Source organism: Harpia harpyja, chromosome 7 (assembly GCF_026419915.1).
Source record: "Harpia harpyja isolate bHarHar1 chromosome 7, bHarHar1 primary haplotype, whole genome shotgun sequence".
Classification (NCBI taxonomy): domain Eukaryota; kingdom Metazoa; phylum Chordata; class Aves; order Accipitriformes; family Accipitridae; genus Harpia; species Harpia harpyja.
In genome coordinates this window covers 45062272-45084862 of record NC_068946.1, presented here as the reverse complement: position 1 = coordinate 45084862, position 22591 = coordinate 45062272, and the positions used below count along the sequence as shown (strand labels likewise).

Genomic DNA, 22591 nt, shown 5'->3' with positions numbered 1-22591 from the left:
GTGGCCGGTGCCTTCTGTGCACAGATTGCAAATATTGAAAATATCGGGCCTTCTAGATCCGGTACCTTTTTGATTATCCCTGTTTTAGTGCTCCAAATTAGCCTCTGCTGACAACATCTGATTATGAGATGGCTTGTTTAGGGGATGGGTACTTCTGGCTTGTCAGCTACCTGTCTGGTGGCAGCAGCTCCCAATAGCTGCAGCCTGCTTCTGTCATTAAAGATTTTGGTGTTTCAAGTCAGAGTTTTTTAAGCAATGGGTTTACCCAGACCTTGGTTAAGGGGTGTTACTTTATTTCTGATCTCCACGATGCTCCAGGAAGCATTTTTACACATATGCACGGGAAGGCACTTTTACAGATCCTTGAGATGAAATTTTAAGACACAGGGGTGTCAGCATTGTTTGTTTTGTTTCACACTGGATGTGGGATAGGAGAGCATGGGTTCTACATACCAATGGTTCATTCCACACAAAGTTGGAAAGCAGGTGTCCACCCCAGGTTATCAGCATAAGCATAACTTTTGCCTGTTTGCTGTGCTGTTACATGATAAGTGACTCTTTTTTCTTCCTCTTTCCAGCTTTCATGTGAGATTTTCCTTCCCTGTTTTGGCCTCTCCTTCTCTGGCTTTGACAGTGGCCAGCAGGCTCTTTCTGGACAGCTTGATCATTTTTTATTTTCTTTTGCTGTCATTATTATCTTCCACTATAAAATTCTCCACGGACTAGAAGTTGATCCTGGAACTGCCAATGCAGCCAGCTTGGCTTTCCAAGTTTCTTCAGCTGTAATAAACAAGAGAGTTCCAGTTCTTCACTTTGATGCTCCATGAAGACTTGGCCACCGCGAGATGGTGTTCCTTCCCGATAGAGTCTAAGGTCATGGGAACCAGGGTCCCTTTGCAAATACTCCACTGACAGACATCTGTTTTGCTACTAACTTATCAAGTTTGTGTTTCTTCTTAAAATCCTTAACTTCTGGTATCTACACTGCTTTGTGTAATTCAACTTGCATGTTCCTGGGAGCACATATGAGAGAAATTTCAAGTTATCCTTTACGAGAAAATAAGTTTTTCTGTAGCTTTACATAGGTGGAGCTTGCCTACCTGTTTCTTTGCCTCCCAAAGCTGGTCTAGATGCTCCTGAAGTGTTTGGGCTTTTCTCAAGCAAGGCAAAAATTACCTCTGAAAACTGTACTTTTTTAATAGACTAATAAGTCACTGTGAAATAAGTTACATAAATGGACTTGCAACATCAAGTTGCCTGGAGATGTTGTCTTTTACTCCAGAAGCATCTTAATGTACTTGAAAATGACTCAAAGGCTTTTATTACAAATTGAAAAATCGGAACTTAAAGACCTCAAAGTTTTTTTCATCTCACAACACAACAGCAATTATCTAAGTAGTTTTCCATGTCCACAATATATGCTAAGAAGACAAAAAGGAGAAATGTTACTCCTCTCTCTGTGATCAGCTGTTATTGCAAAGTACAGTTTTTATTTAGTGTATTTTTGTTATGCAAATGACTGGAGGTTGTGGATTATTTTCAGTGTAACACTAGTACTTGTTGGATTGCTTTTTAAATTCAGACTTTACCTGTACAACAGTGCCCTACCTTCCCCTTCTATATTCGTTGGTACCTGCATGCTTTCAGAGCCTCTCTCTTCTGGGAGATAATGTCTTCGAGCAGTATTCATGCATTTCAATTCAGAATGAACTGGAATCGACTGGACAATCCAATTTCCTTTTTCCCAATGTGGTTATTTTTCTTTACATGGCGATTTTAAGAGGGCTAATGAGTGACCTCAAGCTTGTGTGGCAACCCAGACGTGAATCTTGACTGCCCAAATGGATCATATCCTTTCTTTCAGCCCCTATTCTCAGTAGTTCACATGTGGGCTTAGAGTTGCCTTTTCATCAGACCTTCCCTTGTTCTGTTCTTCACTCAGGCAACATTTGAGTCTTATTAAGAGGAGTAAATGGTCTTGGACAGTACAAACCAATGGGCTAACCAGCAACAGTGCATGGATTTTCACTGTACTGTAACATCCTGATGTTCTGCTTCTTTTCCTAGGACAGAAGGGATTTGATTGGATTGGATTGGATGGGAGAATGGGAGGGGAAGTCATCTTATTTTCTTTTTTCTTCTTTTTTGTTATACCCCTGACTTGTAGATGTTTTTATGGAGGGAACATTGCTAGAGTGGAGCTGAATTATGAAAGCTGAGACAGGTCCCCCGTTTCTATCATAGAAGTCCTCCAAACTGCAAGTATTCCTGGTCTCTATCTGCCTCTGTGATATGGGGAGGGTGTTACTTATGTTATAGAGCCTCCATGAATGTTATTCACAAGGCAGAGGTTCCTCAGATGTGCAGCATGGCTGTGCCATTGCGCTCTCTATTGCCATCCTGACCTCCTATGGTTTTTGGCATTTGTTTCCTCTTCATGACTTTTTCCAGCTGTACTTGTTTACCGACCTAAAATTTTCCCTAGTTTGCAAAGTAATGAGAACCAAAATTAATACAAAGAAAACATGTTTTCATTAGAATTTAAGTGTCTTCCACCGATAGCTTTGCTTGATATCTCAGGCTTGATTCAAAGTCAGGCTTTTTTGGGATCGTTGGCAGCAGGGGCTTGAGCCAAGATCCACAACAAAGCACTCCCAAGTTTTATTTAGGTGCCTGATTTCCCAGAGATTACAGAAAGAGGTTAGGTCCGTGCATACCTTTGTGGAGCTTGGCCTTGAGACCTAAACAAAGGGGTGGCAGAAAAACCTGTCCTGCTCTAATCTAGTGAGAAAGCTGTCTGAATGCAGCACAAATCCTCCTTCTCCCTCCAAATCCTGTAGAGGTTAGAGTGGAGGAAAGCCCCTTGGCATTTCCCACATCCCTGCGCTGCTAGGGATCCGCTAGCTGATGTCTGCGTGGAAGCAGCTGGACGTGGTAGGGCAAGGGCTTATCAACAGAGCCAAGGATTTCTATATTAGCAAGGTTTATTTCTGAGAGAGAGGTGTTTTGCTTTGTTTTACAGTGGCTGCATCAGCCTGAAGGATTGCATAAGCTTTCAGTGAATTTCAATCAATCCTCATTCAGTGCAAATAAGTCATAACCCCGATTTCCCCTTTATCCCATCCCCCACAGAGCCTTGCCCTCTCCTCTCGCCCAGAGTTAGCTGGATTTTTGTGCATGTGCTGGTAGCAGGTGAAATCAGCTCTTTCAAAACTCTTGCCACAACCTCTTTCTCCCTCTGTAAAAGTCACCAGCTAATCAGTGCTTTGGCTGTTCAAACGTAATTACGTTGTAGGACTGCTGTGTGGGAAGCTATGCGCTGACAAAATGTTGCATCTCTGAAGATGTAAGAGTGAAGGAGAAAAGGGAAAAGCAAGACTTTTAATAGAAACATTAGTCATAGTTAAATTGCCGTGCTGTGTCGCTACACTGCTAGCTTCTTTGTGTCTCTAAAAATACCCTCTAGTGGCTTGGTTATTCATGCAGCGTGCTGATAGGGAAAGGAGAGTTGGGCTCTGGAAAAAACTCTGGCAGTCTTCAGCAGAGCCCCTCTGCCCCGGCGCGGTGGCGTGGAGGGGAAGGGCACTGTGGGGCCGATGCTCTCCAGTGGGAGGGTGTCCGTGCGCAAGGGTTTCCTGGCGTCCATCTCTCGTTGCTCCAGCCCTGAGCTCGCAGTGGGACGGTGGTGGCACATGAAGAGAAAGGGTTGGTTTCATTGTCTTCTGGACTTCTCTTGTAGCTAACGCGATGCAAGGAGGCCTCACGCGATGCCGAGGGGTGACCCTTGCTGCAAAGGGTGCCTGGTTAGTCTCCGCTTTAATACACAGACTGTTTCTACCCGGAATATGATGCAGCACCTAAAGCAAAGCATGCTAGTGGCCTGCAGTCGGAAAGCAATTAGAAGAAAGCTTCTAGCTCTGATAATAGTGAATCACTGGGACAGTCTGTCTAGGGAAGCTCTGTGATCGCCCTCACCAGTGGTTATTTTTAGCCCTGTGTGTCTGTGGTGCCGAGCGCCATAGACCAGACGAGGCCAGCTGATTTCTCCGGTGCCTTTCACCGAGGGTCTGACAGATCACAAGACTAGCCTGGGCTTTTTAACAGTTGTTTTTCTGAAATGGCACCAGAAAGTCCTACAATACGCCTTTGTGATCAAAGGGATATGACATGTATTTTTTATTTCTGCTTCTTTAAATTTTTGATCCAGTAATTTACAGGCTCGAGCTCCCGGCTATTTCAGTTACAGATGGCTTGTGGTTTGCTTCTCACGACAGGACGAGCAGAGCACAGCCCTGCAAGCATGCTATCTGAGCTCAGGAGCCATCATTCCCATTAGGAAGGACTAAGTAGATTCGGTGAGCCATCTGGGCCTGCTGCCATGAGGCGGTCGCGTTCCTGGTCACCCGTGTCCCGGAGCTGCCATCCCCCATCACCATTCTCTAACCCCTGTGCAGCATCAGCACAGACGGCATGCTGAAGGATGCAGGCAGCTCAAATGCAGGTTGTAATCTGTAAAACAAGCAACGATTTTACATATTTATTTAATCTTTCGGGTTTTTTTTCCCACATGCAGCTTTTCCCAGCTCCACTCCAGACTCTTTCTAGGAAGATTGTACAGTCCAGGACCAATAGTACCTTAGTTGGAGTCTTTGCCATTATCCTCGTTTTTCTGTCTGCCTTTGTCAACATGGTATGTGCATTATTTCCTTTTGACCCACTCAGTTCTGTATGGTTTTCTAATTGGTGCTCTGCAGCATCATAACCGTTGCAACCACTGGGTTTAATGTAATCCTGCGTAATGCTTACAGCATCTGAGGTTGGTTCCCTTTTGCTTTTTGGGCACAGAGAAGAAATGGGAGCCTGACAGCTGAATCCCTATAGCCCATTATATGCCTGGCACCTATTTGTGCCCGCGCTCTTTTCTGATTCTTTAAATGCTTCTGCTCCAAGTACATAAGCCAAGCCTGAAGCGTACCCCTGTGTGAAGGGCCAGCACGAGGTCGATGTGTCATTTAACTCCCACAATATTGAGTGGGACTTAAGTGTTGCATAGGCTTTGTGCTGGCCTTCTGCACGGTGCTGCATCCTGCTCCAAGTGCAGTAATACTTAACAGGGACTGTGAAGACTTTGCTTTGAGTTGCACTCTTGGGACCAGGGTGGTCTAGCTTTGCATTCAAACACCGCTGATGATTTCAGACTCGGAGAGAGATGGGCTGTTCTCTAGGACCCTGCAGCTGCTGGTTTCTCACTTGTACAAATGGCTTGAAGGCTGAATGTTTTTTAAAGAAACCACTTGAATATTCTCTACCTTGCATATATCTATTTCATTTTTCAAGAGAGGGGCAAAAAAAACGGAGAGATGGGCCTGGGGCTAAAGCCCTGAGCTTGGAGGTAGCTACAAATACTTCATATGGCCCTCTGCTTCTCTCAGTTATGGCCTCAGCTGGGGCAGTACTGACTTGCATTGGCATGGAGAGGCTTAAACACCTAAAAATCAGACCGCTACTTGCTCTTGCCTCAGCTTCCCTATACATATAGTGGAGATTTAGGAACAATTTTGTGCTCTGTTTTGTTACTTCAATGGGAGGCACCAGCTCAGTGGCATCAACACCCCACTGCCTTCCCCCATAGTCACCTGCAAGGAGCTGGTGTGGGTTGCTGAGCACCGCACAGAAATTAGAGCTTTGTTTTTCTGCATAATGTGTGATTCTTTGCATTCGTGAACTGCTTAGTATAAAAACTAGCAAAATGGACAAATGGAGCAGCATGTGAAGGACATCAGAATGGGCCTCTGCTGCTTGCTCAGCATAACATAGCACATCGGCCTTTGAGCCTTGCTGCTAAAGTCTTCCCTGTAGAAGGACCCACAGCAGAAGCTTTAGAGATGGCAGGGGAAAGTTAGCAGCTCAGAAAATTCCCATCAGCAGAAATAGAGCAACACCAGGACCTTATCACAGACAGCGGGATGTATTTGTATGTGTAATATCTACAGCCCTTCTGCCTGTGAACCTTCAGACATAAAATTGTATGTGAAGTCGAGCACAAAACTAGCTTTCTAGAGTGCACAGCCTGGATTTTATTAATTAATATTTTTGCAGGAGGAAAAACATAGCCATTGTACATGCGGTAAAACATAAGCCGGTGATTTCATTTTGCGTATTTTGCACATTGCTACAGCCATTTCCAAGGAGCTTTTTAATTGATGCAAACCATTTTGTTTTCTTCTCCTTGTCTATGCCGTTGAGTTTAATACCATCTTTTTCTTCAGTTCATGTGCAGCACTGTGGATCTTGCCAGCTGCATGGCTGCAGAATACAACATCACTCCTGATCGGGTGGACATATGCCTTATCAGCAACCTGACTTCCAACTACAGCCTGGGCACTATGCAGGGATTCTGTGACAGTCCTTTGCCCAACTGCAACTTTCCAGAGGTATTGCTTGAAAAAAATGGGTTGCAGAGCTTGATCTGAGAAGGGGCTGTGTGAGGATAAAACCTGTGTGATAAATCTCAGTGATTCAGAGCAAAGCAAGGTTGCTCCTGACTGATGTTATAGGACTGACACAGGCTACTAAGCACAAACTTAAATTTCTGAAGTTATTATCATGCATCCACATTAATGTTTAGGTTCCTTCAGGGCTGACTAATCAGTAGGCTTTTATAATTGTTGGATTCTGCCTGTAGCAGGAGAAATGGCCTTTCTCCATGAAGTCCTTAATGGCATGCAGAACTGCAAGTCATTTCAAAGGAGTTTGTGGGTGCTCAGTGTTACTTGAAAATCAGTTCACTGAAAATCGGTGTCTAGTCGTAGATTTAACCCTCTTCTCCATTGTTTTATGTCCTGATGAAAAACTCGCTTATATATTCTTTCACTAGGTATAGTAGGTTCTGGCCTCAGGCAGGCTAGCAGCCCTGATAGTGGTCTGCTTCAATTTGCAAATGCACACCCTGCCTCTTCAGAACAACTTGTTTTAAAAAAAAAAAAAATTGCTTCTAATAACAAAAAAAACCCAAATAGGTTTTACACACTGGTAGAATACTTTGCCAAAAAAATCATCTTTTTGCATAGCTGTTCAAGACCTTTCTCTGAGGTTTTAGGTCATGGCCACTACATGTGTTGTCTACTGGAAATTGAAAAGGAAAAAAATCTGTCTAAGGTGGGGGCAGAATTTATGTCAAGGTCATCTGGGTTTATGGGGACCTGACAGATTTATGGCTGACCTGTTATCATCCAGTTGTCCAAGGTGCTACTGAAAGCCCTGGTATCCCACTGAACCTATTTCTGTTTAACCTAACAGGAATATGGTCCCTATCTGATTCAGTGAGGTTTCTGAGACCACCATTACTGTAACTTTCAACCCTGCAAAGGCTCTTAGTATGTCCGCTGAAAGACCCAGTAACAAAATCTGGCACAGTGGAGAACCAGAAACAGTCTGTGTCCATCATGAGGTTGTCAGGAGTGCTGATTCAGGACAGAGAGGGATTTTAAGCAATGAGGAACAACCATTTTGCATGCTGAGGATGCTATGGCAGCATTGAGCCCGGTCCTGCGGGTCAGTGGGCTAAGCAGCGAGGAGTGACTCCCCTGCGCTCTGGAGGGCAGATGTTGGATCCGGTACAGGTGTTGTCTGTTGCTCCCAGTGTGCTTTCAGGAGATGGTGGGATACTACCCCTCAGCCACAGGGACCCATTTTCTAGAAACTGAAGAGTCATGTTACAAGCTGTACATGTTATTTTCTCTAATTTAATATATCAGTGTTGAACTATTAATAAATGAGCTCAGAACATAAGCGTATATCTACTTCAACGAAGGCTTGCTTTTAATTGAAAGGATGGATTTCCTCAGGCATCTGATACAGTTTTTTTGCCAGAAATAGGCCTGTCTGGAGAGAGTGGAAGCTTAAATCCTCACAGATTTGATAGCAGGAAGGTGATGAGCTGGATAATATGTGCCCCTCTTCGGTTTACGTCCATGCTAGCTTTCCCAGAAGCCCTAAATGGCACCTGCAGTCTGCAGTCGCACTTGAAAGCACTGGCATGCTTAACATTCAGCTCTCAGATTGGCAGAAGTTGCTGCCCCACCACCCAGGTGTGGCAGAGGGCTCCACTACCACACATGCGCACACTTCTGCAACCGCTGGCAGAAAAAATCATCATGGTGTTGGGCGTCGGTAGAAGTTTGTCCAGCCTGTATCTTGCCGACGGATTCAGTGTGTCACATCAGCAGGGGCAATACTTTCCAACTAGCCTCAAGTAGGTATCTGTCCTGGTGGTGTGAATTGCTAATACCCTTGGTCCTGCGTATTGTGCAAATATGCAAATTCAAGTCCAGATTTTCACCTTAAAGCACGAAGTATTCCAGCGTAACTGGATGATGCTTTCAGCCAATTTGGTAACCATGTCCAGGGCAAACCTACATCACAACCTTGGGTATACAGCTGCGAGCCTTATGCCTCTTGAGTATAAAGCAAATAACGCCTGATGAAGAATGCAAGAGTTTTCCTCTCCATCGGTTCATTTTTAACACTTAAATCTCTTGTAACGTGGGAGTATCCCACAGGCAGCCCCAGGTTTACATGTTTGGTCAGCTCAACTGCATAACTCCCAATCCCTTTCTATCCCTCTGTTTAGTTTCCTTTGTTTTCAGTTTTGATTTATGCAGCTGACATTCATCTCTATTCTGGTTTTTTTTCCCCTTTTTTGTCTTTATACAGTACTTTACCTACAGTGTCTTATTGAGTCTCCTGGCCTGCTCTGTGTTCCTTCAGATCAGCTGTATTGGAAAACTGATCCTTATGTTAATCATTGAATTTATATATGTTCTCATTGTGGAAGTGCCAGGGGTCAACCTTTTTGACAATGCAGATCTCCTGGTTACAGCTAACACCTAGTAAGTGCCTTTCACTTCTGAAATCTTCACCTAATTTCTTTCACCCAGTGACTTCAGTGTGGCATTAGGTGGATGGGAGCGCCGAGGCTGTGGTGCAAGCAAGGGAAGTGCATGATGCCAGAGAAGGCATGGCTGTAAACTAAAGGCTTTGTCAATGCTCTCCACCTCTGAAGAGTAGGAGAACACAGTTCCCTTTAAGATCTTTTTAATGTAGAACTTGACTAATGAACTATCTATTAATAACAAAATATAACTGGAATCAGAGTGAATCTGTATTTCTTTTTCTTCCAGAAATGGGGAGCTGTAGTTAGTCATTCTCACTTCTTCTGGTATTACACTCCCAATATAGAAATATATTTTCTCAAAAAAGAAAAAAAAACCTTCAACAAACTTGAGCTGGCTCGGGGATGTGATAATGAACCACTGAGATGTTTGGGCATCTGGTATATCAAATCCAGGTTGGGATGGTGGAATGGTGGTGTTTGATGTTTGGCTAGTGATCTCCTGACAGTTGCTGTTGGACACATGTCCGCATTTGAAAAGCCAGTATCACAGCTGGTCTCAGGACAATTCTCAGCAGAAGGGCCTGGGCTAAGTGGGAGTAGACAGTTGCCCTTTTACTTACAAAAGGTAGTTTGTCATCACCAGGTCACACATTAATCATGGTGGCAACCGTCTTCGATTGACGTGGTTACCCCTCTCCTGAAGGTCACGCCAAGGAGGGAAATTCAGCACATCCGCAAACCCACCCTCCTCCACAAGTGTAATTTCTCACTGGGAGTTGCGTTGTTGTGTCAACTACTTGTTTTGATGATTTGCCCTTGTAGGCAGCAATTGTACTTGAATGTGAGTCAATAAAATCATGGTGTTGTCTAAAGGTGAACGTGATGCTAGTATGTATAATAAGGAGAGTTGCCTGTAAGACATGAGAAGTAGACCATTGCTCTACTCAGGAGTGGGAAGGCCTAATCTGGAATCTGTTTTCCACTTTGGGGCAAGAAGGCAGTTCACAATAATGGAGAGTCCAGAGCAGCAAAGAACAATCAGAGATCTAGAAAGCACCAATTTAGGTGAAATATTTCTCAAGGATGATAGCTGTGGTTGCTCCTGTCTTGGACAGGAGGGTGGTTGAGAAGATTCCCATGGTCCTTCCCAGTGCTATCTTGTATGTTATGAAATAGCTTGTGTAGTTACTCAAATTTCTTGACAGTCATTAACCCCTTCAAGCTGGATGCAGCTGGTTACTTCTGTCCTTCACATAAATATTCCATGCTTTTAGCATTCCTGTGCGCCCAGTAATAATTAATAGAGGTATGGCTTTTACTGCCATTGGCAGTAATCACTTAAATTATTTTGCTAACTCAAGTGAATGAAATCATGTAGGAAACCCCATGGAGCTTTCTGTGGAGGTATGGGGAGAATGAGGTTTCCTTCCTTTTTTTGCAGATGTTACGTATTCCAAGAGCAGAAGCTATTTAGCATTTTCTAACACAATTAGAGAAATAAAAGCATTTTATATCCCAAATATCATTTCATTCTTGTAAGTCAAGCACTAAGCGAAATTACAGCACTTAGGAGTATAATTTACGTCACTTCACAATCAAAATGTCAGTAATAAAGTGGAGAAGGTTAGCATGTTTTCCCAGAAATAGCTTTCTGTGATGCTGTATTATCTCTCACTAAATGATATTTGTTTTGTCTGGAGAGCTCCATGGACAGCTATTTATTGTCCCAACGTCTGGCAGTCCATTTGTGTGTTGTGGGAAATAGGAGCTCAGCATGTAGCACATAGTTCAGAAAGGTACCTTATTGTCCAGCAGATATTAAAAAAAAACCAACATGACCTCATACTACTTTAATTGGGTGCCCGTTGTAGCTACATAATTACTGTCTGCTCTGCAGCCATTATGGTACTCTGACTAATTAGAAGTGATACAGATGTCACTTCACACTTCCGTGTACCAACCAACCCAGCATGCAAGCAACTGAAAGGCTGATTATAGCACGTTGGGAGTTGCTAGACTTGACTGCAGCGGCACACCAGCGTGGTGACGTATGAAGTGTAACTGGATGCACGGAGCTACTATCATAGTACCTTTTCCCTATGCAGAAGATAGATAAAACTAATGCATCAGTTTTAAAGATGTGATGGACCAATGTGATCTTCTAAGTTGAGTTCTTGCATAGTGGAGCCCGAAGAGCTTTGCCCAGTGATTTGTTCATCAAGCCCATCACTTCTGTTCAAGCTGTGGTTTGTGATTTAGAGGGCTGTCGGTCCTTGGCATCGTGGCTGTGAGAAGGGAGATGCTCCTGTCCTATGGAAGCTGTCCCCAAAATCAACCACCTTTCCTGCTAAAAAATGTGCACTTAACTTGAGCAGCAGTGTATTTAGCAAGCTTCTCTATGTGTTACCTTCCAGTAATTAAAGACCCATCTGCTACCAGAAATGTCTGTCCCATGGGGGAGCAACCTACCAATGTAACGCCATTATTGCTTCCACTGGGCATTTTCACTTATCCAAAGTGTTGTTATAAATATTGGGTTTGCTGCATTTCATAGTCTCTGCTGAACATTTTAGAGCAAGCGTAACGCCCACAGTGAGCCGCAGCCCCAGTACAGAGGGTCAGATCTGCCACACTTCCATCATAAGACAGAGTGATAATGGGGGGGCAGTCAGTCATCCTTGGCCAGGTAGTGATTTAGGGGAGTAGGGGAATCATGCTGCAGGTGGGAAGTGTCTCCGACTCCAACTAGATCCAGCCTTTAGTGTGGGAGTCACTGTCCCCAGGGTTCCCAAACTGGGTCCAGGTCCAGGCACACATATTCAGTGCTGGAGCTGGCCAAGAGGCCGTGCAATAGATCGTGTGCAAGACAATGGTGGGTTGCAAAATCCATGTCAGAAGAAATTCCATGCTCAGAGCTGCAGAAAATGTCCCGGAACAAACAAAGTTAGAGAGTTACTATGCTTTTAGTTTTTAATTTTATGCCCAGTTAGGCTCCCTCAGCTATTTCAATTTTGATGATTTGTATCTCTGATTGTGTAGCGAGAGGTTCCCTCCAGCGCCAGAAAGCTGTGGCCTGAAGCTCTCAAGACAGCTGTGAGATTCTCAGGCTAAAGATGTATCGTGTTAGTAGCCTGCAAAGCTGTAATTGAATCAATGACACTACAGTAATTTTACCACTGATCTCTCTTTCCATTTAAATAGTGTTTTAAAAGATCCATGTACATGGTTCTCAGCCACCTAATACTTCACCCACACTTGAGAAGAAACCCAGCAGCATTAAGCAATCAATCAGTCAGGAACTCAGACAGCTACTACCTACCAGAAAGCTCCTTTCCATCCTTTCACTGTAAGAAAAGCACACCCTCCATCTTCTCCAGCAGTTCTGCTTCATACGAGTACGTCACAGTATCGTGAATAGTAATAGCAATCCTCAAAGGGTTTTCTTTAGTGCACTCGTGTGCAGTACCGATAGCTAGGCACAACACTGGAGATGAGCAACTTGCAGAGGAAGGGAGTAGTGCTAGAGTTAAAGGAATTAAACGCATCTCAATGCTACAATAAATGGGGAAGAGAGGAGCTATCCCTTACAAGATATTAGCTCAAAGCTTCCTTCTTTAGATCAAATTTTCCAGTCTGACCTAATGAAGTAGGGATAATGCACAAGCGTTTGCTAAGCATTCCATACTGACATTAAAATCCCAAATGATTCTCCGACTCTTAATGCTTCTTAGATATTTTAACCACGTTGCACCATCACTCTGGATTTTTGAGTGTAGCTCAGACGACCTTTTTTCTCCTCCCCACCTCCCCGGCATCATGTTGTAGTGTTCTGCTTTAAAAGGGCTATAGCCCCACACAGTGTTAGAGGTGCCACATTGCAGAGGTGCTGTTGAATGATGTACAGAAGGACGAGTGCTGGAGGGAGCCAAACACTCTACTAACCTTGTGTTTGTGGTTTTTTTCAGCATGTCTGCAAATGCAACGTCACCGTGGTGAGTCACTTTGGCATGAAATATTTTTATGGGTTTTTGTTGGTAGGCATTTTCTGTTCACAAAGTGCAATTATCAGCACGTTGACTCACCAGCAGCGTCTGGTATTTGACTATGCATTGCTGTGAGCTGGTGCAACACAGTGCAAATGCCGTAAGTGGACTGGGTATTGCCCTTTTGTATGTATAGCTACTCAGAGCATCCTCTTTCCTGTGGGACTCATGTCAACTTGCTTTATAGAGCATCTCGTAGAACTTGTAATTACAAGTCAAAGGTTTTATCAAAACAATAGTTTCATACTGTATAACTCTGGAATTCAGATTTAACAGTTTTTATTTGCTTGCTTGTCAGAAGGGATGGGAAGGTGTCTTAGTGCTCTTTTCAGCTTATAGAATACTTGCAAAACAAAGGTCATTAAGAAGTGACTAATTAGAGAAGCAGTAAGTGCAGAACAGTTCCATACTTAAGAGGCTGGGTAAGCCAGTGCAGGAGACAGAATGAATACAGTCTGAAGAGTTGTCAGCTTTTCGGTTTTGCTAAGCATAATAGTGGCTGAGCATGTATGGCCATTCTGTAAAAAATGGCTTTTATATTGATGTTAACCCCTTTCAAGAAGTTGGATTAAATTTCCAATTTCAAAGAAGTCCTGCTTTAGAAACCAGCACCTAGGAGCCAGAGTCCTCAGCTTTTTGCAGATATTGTTTGTCCCTTTAGCAACACGTGCTTTGAGGGGAAAGAAAAAAAGCCTTTTTTTCAGAGATTGATTAGCCTTAAAGGGGGAACTGCAGATTGTGGCTAAGCTGTGTTCCTCCACGCTGAGACTAACTGGGAAATTCTGCTCTTTCGTTGGCTGTAGCTCTCCAGCAATGACACGAGTCGCACTGAAGATTGTGACCCCTGTCATCATTACCGTCTTTGTCCTGGCGCTGTACTTGCATGCCCAGCAAGTGGAATCCACTGCAAGGCTTGATTTCCTCTGGAAACTCCAGGTTAGCGGGTGTTGCTGTGTTGGAGGGATACACATAGTCATTGGCATTAATATCAAACTACTGAGCTATTCACTATCAAGGAGTGTTATAAAGTGCCTTTGCATTTAATCTGGATCTGGCACATAACTGGGCATACTAGTAATGCTTGGCTCTTCTTTGGTACTTTGCATACTCAGTGCTTCTCATCCTGGTTATTTACTTTAACCCCTTGTTTCCTTGTAAATGCACTTTGGATGGTCCCTGCAGTAAAGGGTTATAGATATGCAGTTAATGAATTTGGGCAACTGAGCCTGTCACTGTTGCAGGAACCTGTAATATAACACGATTTGTAAATACAATAAGCTCATATTCACTGCTGGATTGTTTCCCAGAGTTCAGTGAGCTTTAGTTTGCTGTCTTCAGGGGTGTGAAAGATTCACATTTGCATTTTCATTCACTTTCTTGCTAAGCAGTGGGAACTGGCTTGATATCCAGCCTTCATTAGCCCCTAGGCAGCAGTACTGGATAACCAACACACTACAGATAATGCCACACTGTGCTCCTGTCCCTGGGTTCAGTGTTAATATTTTCACTACTTGTGCCCACGAGTGATGTTGGGGTACCGTATGTGATTCTCAAGCAAGCAGGACAGGTCTCGGCTCTGCCCAGGACTCAGCTGGGGGACAGCAGTACTGCAGGTTCTGTATAGATTTTTTTACCTTCTGGACGGCAAGACATCATTCTAATAATAGGTCGTCTCAGTGGTTTGAGTAGGAGGCACTGAAGAAGCACCAATTAATTAAAGCTCCTTGGAAAGCAGATAAACATTGTTATCCTCATTTATAAATGGGAAAACAATGGAAGGGATGAGCCAACTTGCCTGTTCCAGGTCTGGGCTCAACTGGCCAAAGCATTTGCTTCCCCAGGCAGAGCCAAGTGTTTTCCTTGTTCTATCCAGACATACCACCTTCTAAAGGGTCCTTCCTTGTTTAACTTCACTTCCAGTTTCAAATGTCCTGTTTCAGAAACCAGCATCCACGAGCAAAGTTATAAATACTTTGCAAGTATTGCTTGTGCCTTTACCAGCATGTACTTAAGGGACATGGGGAGGTTATCCATTCTCCCCTCACAAAGTGAAGGCTGGAGAGAATGGCAGAGCTGTGTTCATCCATGCCAAGGCCCAAGTGTGCCAGGGAAGTCTTTCCTTTTTTTAGCTCCAGCGCTCCAGCAATGACAAAAGTCATTGGAAAAAAAGACTTGAAGAAGACCCATTTCAAAAGGCTGTACATTTTGGCCAGTGCCTCTGCTGAAGCGGAGGGTGCTGTACACAGGACAGCTCTTCGGGGCTCCCGTGAGCCCAACCGCTCTGTGCAACCCCTGTCTCAGCTGTGCCTTCCCCAGTGCTTGCCTGACCCTGTTTTTTCCTTTGCTCAGAAATATTCAAAATGGCAAAAAGTAAAACAAGGGGGAAAAATACTGCTGCCATCAGGTAATGGGGGAGAGAGAGGTGGTCAGTACACAGACCTCTGTACCTTTACCTACAAACCAGAAGCAATGAATTGAGGTAATGCTGGTACTGTGCAAGTCTGCAAAGAAATCAAATCTGTTTCTGAAGTCTGATTAATCTAGTGAACTCTAAATGCTTGTTTCATTTTAGTCACCTAGGCCTAGGTACATCCTAGGTGTCCTAGGTACATCCGAGGTATGTCCTTCCTGAAGCTCTGGTTCCATCTGAACATTAAAGCCAAATCCACACCCATTAGCGCAGAAACAAGACAACCCATTCTCCTTATGTTTCCCTTTGCCCGGACATACCCTCACTACCATAGGAGACATGGGCTTTACAGACTGGTGAAAAGTCCTCTCCAGAGCGTCAGACTGGCCTGTTTCATGGACTCCATGGTAACTACTTCGCAACCATCATTGCACCTCAGCAAACCTTGTGGAAAAGGAGAGTCCTTTTATTTAGCTATGTGAGCATTTGACGGGTGCAGGGAGAGGATTATAATTGAATGCCACTCCTGCAGTCAGACTTTAGCAATGATGAGCTGGCTTCATCCTCCTGAAACCTGCTGTGCTTGACTGGGAAAGCCAGATGTGTGTTTCTGTGGATGGTAGGATGGCAGTGGAGTTCCCCAAAAGGAACAGACCTTGTACAGGTTACCTAATTCAGGGCCCAGAAATATAACGACATTGGCTTTTGGTGTTATTCTGTGCCTGCTTTTACACACACGTGCACACAAAGAGATAGACCATCTTCCACTGCACACCACAAGTTTCTGCATCTCTCTGGTTCTGCCCTCCTTTGCAGTTTCCCCCTTTCTTCTGTTTCTGTCCTCCCTGCAAGTTCATTTTCAGCTTTTTTTCCCCTCCTCAGAGCAGTTACCAAAACACTAAGCACATCACTGTCGCTCCCTCCTAAACTAGGCCACTGAAGAGAAAGAAGAAATGGAGGAGCTGCAGGCCTATAACAGACGCCTCCTCCACAACATTTTACCGAAGGACGTGGCAGCCCATTTCTTGGCTCAGGAGCGGCGAAATGATGAACTGTACTACCAGTCCTGTGAGTGTGTGGCTGTCATGTTCGCCTCCATAAGCAACTTCTCAGAGTTTTACGTGGAGCTGGAGGCCAACAATGAAGGGGTGGAGTGTCTGAGACTGCTCAACGAGATCATTGCCGATTTTGATGAAGTAAGTCGCAGAAAATCTGGGTAGACAGAATGAACCAAATCAGTAAGTTTAGTTAGGCTTTGTTCAGCTCCTGAAGGAAGGTGGCTTATTGAATCCTTGTGCCATAGAAGTCTTTTTCATTCTTTTTTTTTCTTCACATTAAAATCCCTTCTATTCCCTTGTTGCTCCTCCGAATATCTAATCCCCTTTCTTCCTATACTTTGAGTCATGGAGGCTCTGTCCGCTACTTTGTAGTGCTTGTACCAAGGGAGGACATGTGGCAAGGACATTACCAGCATGTATGTGTTTGTCAACGTCTATTCGTTTCTTTTGCTCCTGTGAAACAGATAATAAGTGAAGACCAATTTCGGCAGCTGGAGAAGATCAAGACCATCGGCAGTACATACATGGCTGCATCAGGCCTCAACGATTCCACTTACGACAAGGAAGGGAAGACACATATCAAAGCTCTGGCTGATTTTGCCATGAGGTTAATGGACCAAATGAAATACATTAATGAACATTCATTCAACAACTTCCAGATGAAAATAGGTAATGTCACTGTGTTTACAGGATTAAGTGTAGGTAGTGGTCATTCTGAGCTGGGGATTTTATGGAGAGTAAAAACCATAGATGTTACCTTAGCTGCACAGTGATGTTAATTGTCTTGTGCCTGGTGACCACTTTGGCCTCTCTGAAACACCGGAGCAGTTTTGTTAGGGTAGCAGCATTATTACTGAAGCTCCCTGGAGAATTAGGAGTAGTTGGGCAACTGACCTTGGCACAGAGAAGCTCTTACCACAGCATGGTCTCACATGGTGGTTGAGCTTGAGCTCATTTTGCCTGTGATGTGCTCCCTGCCCACACCCCCTGTGGTCCCCGGCTCTGCCATTCTTGGACATTAAATTGTCTTTAAAGTCGGGGACTAAAAAGAAAAGGAGAAGGAGAAGAAGTGTGAAGATGAAGTGTGATATTTGTTCTGGAAGGTTGCTGGGCTGCTGCCTCGCAGGCACTCAGCATCACAGCAGCTGTGTGCTGACTTCCAAGTAAGTAAGTAAGAAGTGAGCTGTTTGCTTGGCAGCCGGATGGCAAATAAACCTTATCCTGTTACGTGGTACTGGAAGGTAGCTCTGGATTGAGCAGATCCAGCCCATGCTGCCAGTCTGACAGCCAAAATGGATCAAAGGAGCCAACTTTCCTTTAAAAGTTTCTTTCCCCACAGTTTGGCCATAGCTTTACCTGTCAGGGTAAAGCACAGCTAGAACCAATGAACCTCAGAATGTTTTTTATTGGCTGGAAAATAACTTGCCTCAAGCTTCATGTGGTTCACACGTGATGGATCTGAGCATGGTGGGATTTCTCCTCTCCTTCCAGGCCTCAATATTGGTCCGGTTGTAGCTGGGGTGATAGGAGCACGCAAACCCCAGTATGACATATGGGGCAACACAGTGAATGTAGCCAGCCGAATGGACAGTACAGGTGTGCCTGACAGGATTCAGGTAAGGAATTCACTGGAAAACTTACATTGCCACTGTGTCACATACGGGTTTTCAAACTTAATTAGAATTGGAATTTTGGTTTCATTTTATTCCTTTATGCCATACATTTACTTACACAGTACTGAAAGAAAAGCCAGCTGGGGAATGCTAGTGGTACCATCAAGCTTTGCCTTTTAATCTTGACCAACTTTGCAAACTTTGGTCAAAAACTTGCAGTTTAGTTCTGGGTGGAAGTGTTGAGCTGAGTTTCCTTCCCCGAGTGCCTCACTGCCACTGTGAGCACAGTCCTGCCGTGATGCTTACTCACTCGTGCTGCCGGCTTTGCTGTTCGGCTATGTGCAACTGTAGGTTGTTTTATTTTCCAAGGGCTTGATTCAGGTACGTATTTCTGTAACTAACTCACTTCTCTGTTCACGATGCCATATGTGTTGTGAGGCTAGCGTGGATCCAGGCATCAGTGGGATGGGGATATATAACTAGAGAAAGAGGACAGTGTAAGGGGTTAATGGAAACTGTCTTGTAATCAAACATCTCCTTGGCCTTCAGACAGTGACCTTTCCAGTAATTCAATTCCACTGTCCTGCTTTCACTGAGCCAATGTCCACAGTAACAGATTAACATTCCTTGGGAAAGTACTGAAGGGATATAAAAATAGTTAAGAGTAACTGATGTAAAACCCAAGAGGGGAAGCCATGCTGTTTCTTTCCCATTAAGCTGTCAGTTAACTGGATCAATATTTATCCAACACCCTTTAAACTTTCCTATGAGATGGCCCGTGCAATCTTCATCCTAGTTAAGCAAATCAGCACAGCAATGCTATAGCAATAGGAAGCCAGAAATGCAACTATTCAAAGCCACCTGAGGAAGGGTGAGAAAATACATTGTAATAAATAAATATCTCAGGAAATCTGGTCTTTAAACTTCTGCAGCACAAGTGATTATTTTTGAATGCAGAGAGAATTTGGATGCTGGCTAGATTATTCCATTTATTCAGTCTTTCTCATTGCCTACTACCTTCTCCTTCATAAAAACAACCCCTGAATGACTCCTAAGTAAGTAAGTTGTACATCCACTATGTAATTTCGAAGTCATTTTTGAGGACTTTTTAAACATGCTTAACGTTTTCCTACTACCACTCCAGTGATATAATGAATGCATCCGACTGAACTGCCATGTGCGTTTTTAAAAATGTGACTCATTTGTTTCTTTTTATCCTGTAACCGCCTTGAAAAATGTGGTCTTCCCCCACTTGTGTACCATGTGTGACTTCTGTAGTTTCTCAGTTCTAAAGGTTGTGCTTGTTCTGCAACTTGTGCCAACCTTTTAGTTAGTGATCGATATGCAAAAGTCGACTGACTGACTGACTTAGAAACAAAATTGTTGCTCCTACTTTAATTTTGTCCATGGATGATGCCAAAAGCAAATGAAGAGACTGTGTGGAAGGCATGACAAGCAGCTGCTAACTTTTATTTATTCTGCAGGTAACCACAGACATGTACCAGGTTTTAGCAGCTAACAACTATCAGCTGGAATATCGAGGGGTCATTAAGGTCAAAGGCAAAGGAGAAATGACCACCTACTTTCTAAATGAAGGGCCTCCAATTAGTTAGCACCCATTACAGCGTCACTCAAAGATGGAATTTGCATTACACAAGATTGTGAATTGGAGAAGGATCACTTTTTGGTAGCGAAGCTGAAAACGCAGCGCAGTTGAAATTTCACACCGAGACTCTAGAGCTGGTGTCAGCAAACTCTTTGGCCACCCATCATGAAAGGCAATCAAAAGAAACCACCTTGGAGTTGTTCCTGGCTGAGTGCTAAGTCGACCAAAGATGTGTACTACAGAGTTCACAGATAAGACATGAATTTGAAATTTTTAAAAAAGGCTGCTACCACAGGATGATGTAAGAAGCTATTTAAGTATTTATTGACGCAACACAACATTTACTTGGTTGAAGGAATGTATGATTCACTACAAAGCATTATTTTGGAATGGATTTGCACTCCCATAATGTTTCCATCCCATACTGCCAGCTATTTGAAGTGTACCACTGTGCTTTTATTAGCTGTTTTGAATGGGCTTTCAAAATTGACACCCACTGTTGCAGCACACAAAAAGGCCTTTTAGAAGGGCATCGGTAATGTTTTCATGTGAAAGGACGTTATAGCCCTGGCCCCCTCTTTTCCCTTCTTCTACATGGCTAAATGACTGCTCTTCTGAGTGGGGCTGGCACATCTGATGAAGGGGAAGATCAAGATAAAGGAAGATGGCTCTACAACCGTATTTATTAAAAAGTCTTCTGTGCTCTTCTTTGGTATATATCAGTTTACATGGTTAAGACTAGATGTAAACAAGAGACACTTTGTGGGGGGAACTCCCCTGAAATTTGTTGTGGGTTCTTTTGTATTTTTTATTTTGTAATATTGAAAACATGGAGATCTAACAGATATACCAAATTCTATATTTTGTAAATTATATATAAATTAGAAGGCAGGCTGTCCACACCAAGGTGTGGTGGGAGGTGTATATAACCTGTAGACTTTTGTGTAATTTTTTTCTGCATAATACTTTCAACACAGACTTGGCAGTTTTCAGATTATCACTATACAATCAACCAACAACAAACAGGTGAGTTTCCAGGCTGAATCAGATGCATTTTAAAATGAAAATCCAGAAAAATCTACAACCCCAAAGAAGAGGAAAAAACAAAACGTGGTAGTCACACAGTTGTTCCATGCAGCATTCAAGCGGAGGGTGGCATCTTAACAAATGGAAACAGGACCTTTGAGTTTTAGCTACTGAGACGGTATCAGTCGAACATGTCAAAAAGAGCTCTGAGCAAATCTTCTAACTTACTGTAACAGGAGCTCTTATGAGAAAAAAAAAAAAAGCTCATTTGAACTTTTTGTTTCAAAGTCATTTTTCATAGATGGTCTTAATAGAATCCTGCTGATATGAGAGTTGTCTGATATTGTAACTGCCATTTGACATTACAAGGAACTATGTACTGCAGCATCAAGTTGACTTTCCTGTAGTAGGCACTTATTTAAACTGAGTCACAGATTTTCAATTTTCAGGAATTAGGTGATCTTCAAAAAAGTTATGATGGCAAGTGAGTATATAAGGTGGTCAACCTTAAAATACAGTGCCATTGATATTGTGTTGGACGTCTTTATCACTAGTGGGGGTTTTATGAATAGTTCACTGTTCTCATTTATGTACCTTTTTTAACTATTAAAGAAAAATCCCTTGATATTTTATTAAAAAAAAGTTTTAAAAAAAAAAGCTATATTTTTTATATTCTATGAGGGGAGAGTTTTGATATTGAATTTGGCTAGCACTAAAAATGACTCCAATCTTTTGACATTTAATAAAGTTCTTTTCCACTCTTCTCAGGGCAGAATTATTGTAGTACTAACAAACAGCTTAATGATTGCACTATGGTGGTGGTGATTTATTTTTTTCCTACTCTACAACAAGTGAAAATCCATGGGCCTGTCTTAATTACTTTGCTGTATTGCTAAGCATAACCCGAGCATTAAGCCATTTAAATGTGAGCTTAAATGGCATTGCCTCTTTCCTTCTCCCTTCCACTAGGAAACATCTCTGAAAAGTATAGTATATTGACTTCTGTAAAACTGCCAAGTCTGCCCTTGTACTATACTTTTGCTCCTTTACATCTTTTCAGGTTTGCAAAATACTTCAGTTGCATCACGCTGTTATGCCTTTCTCCCCCACCTCCACCTTCCATCCCTTTTACTCCCTCACTGAGTTTCATTACCTTCATGCCATACACTCGGTTTTAGGTTTGCTTTCTGCTTTACGAAAGTCTGCAGTCGTCGTCTTCTTAACTTTTGATTCATCTTAAGAAGCTGTGTTGTTCAATGAAATTTCAAGTCCCCAGTATCTCTAGCTGTGATTGTTGACAGTGTGTCATGATCATTTCAAGGGGTATTCACACACTCTTTACTCTGGATCTTGCAAAAATGGATACAGTTATGATTTCCCATGGAAATTGAAATCTATTTAAGTAATTTAACTATATTAAACACTGTTTCACCGGTAAAGTGTCTCTGTTTTATTTTAGCTGCATCTGGCTAGTGAAGAGATCAGGCATAAGTTGTGTAGGAGATACTGATTTGCATACAGAAACATCCCATTCTTGACTAGTGATGGATGGACAGCCGTTTGGACCACACTGGCGCTACGCAGTACCCAGCTACAGAGCCTCAGGGCTTTGCTTGCACAACAAACATCGCTTGGGTCCCTCTTGTGCACCCACTTGCCTTGGAACATTGGTCTCAGGATAGCTGACAAAGTCTCATTGTGGCACTATGGTTAAATACATTGGTATAACTGAATAGCTTAAAAAATATTTTTTTTTTTCTGTCCTATTTAAAAATAAATCTGTGTATTTTAAAAAGTACATCACCTTTGCCAAAGAATTCCCCAGGTACCTTGGTACTTACCCTCTCAAGGACACCTGAAAGGGGGCAGCAGGGCTGGCCAGTGCAACATTTTCAGTCTTCATAGGTAAAAGTAAATGCTACACCTAACTACACCAATT

At 43.1% G+C, this 22591-nt stretch overlaps 1 protein-coding gene across 1 annotated transcript in view; it reads left to right on the top strand.

Moving 5' to 3' along the window:
• ADCY5 (adenylate cyclase 5) overlaps positions 1-22091 on the top strand; it is a 221699-nt gene extending 199608 nt beyond the window's left edge. The window contains exons 13-21 of the mRNA XM_052791136.1: positions 4574-4690; positions 6270-6434; positions 8716-8891; positions 12862-12888; positions 13743-13875; positions 16282-16545; positions 16872-17076; positions 17899-18023; positions 19505-22091. Coding sequence (XP_052647096.1) covers positions 4574-4690; positions 6270-6434; positions 8716-8891; positions 12862-12888; positions 13743-13875; positions 16282-16545; positions 16872-17076; positions 17899-18023; positions 19505-19633 — 1341 coding nt within the window. The 3' untranslated portion in view covers positions 19634-22091. The remainder of the gene's footprint in view (positions 1-4573; positions 4691-6269; positions 6435-8715; positions 8892-12861; positions 12889-13742; positions 13876-16281; positions 16546-16871; positions 17077-17898; positions 18024-19504) is intronic.
• Positions 22092-22591: the final 500 nt, after the last annotated feature.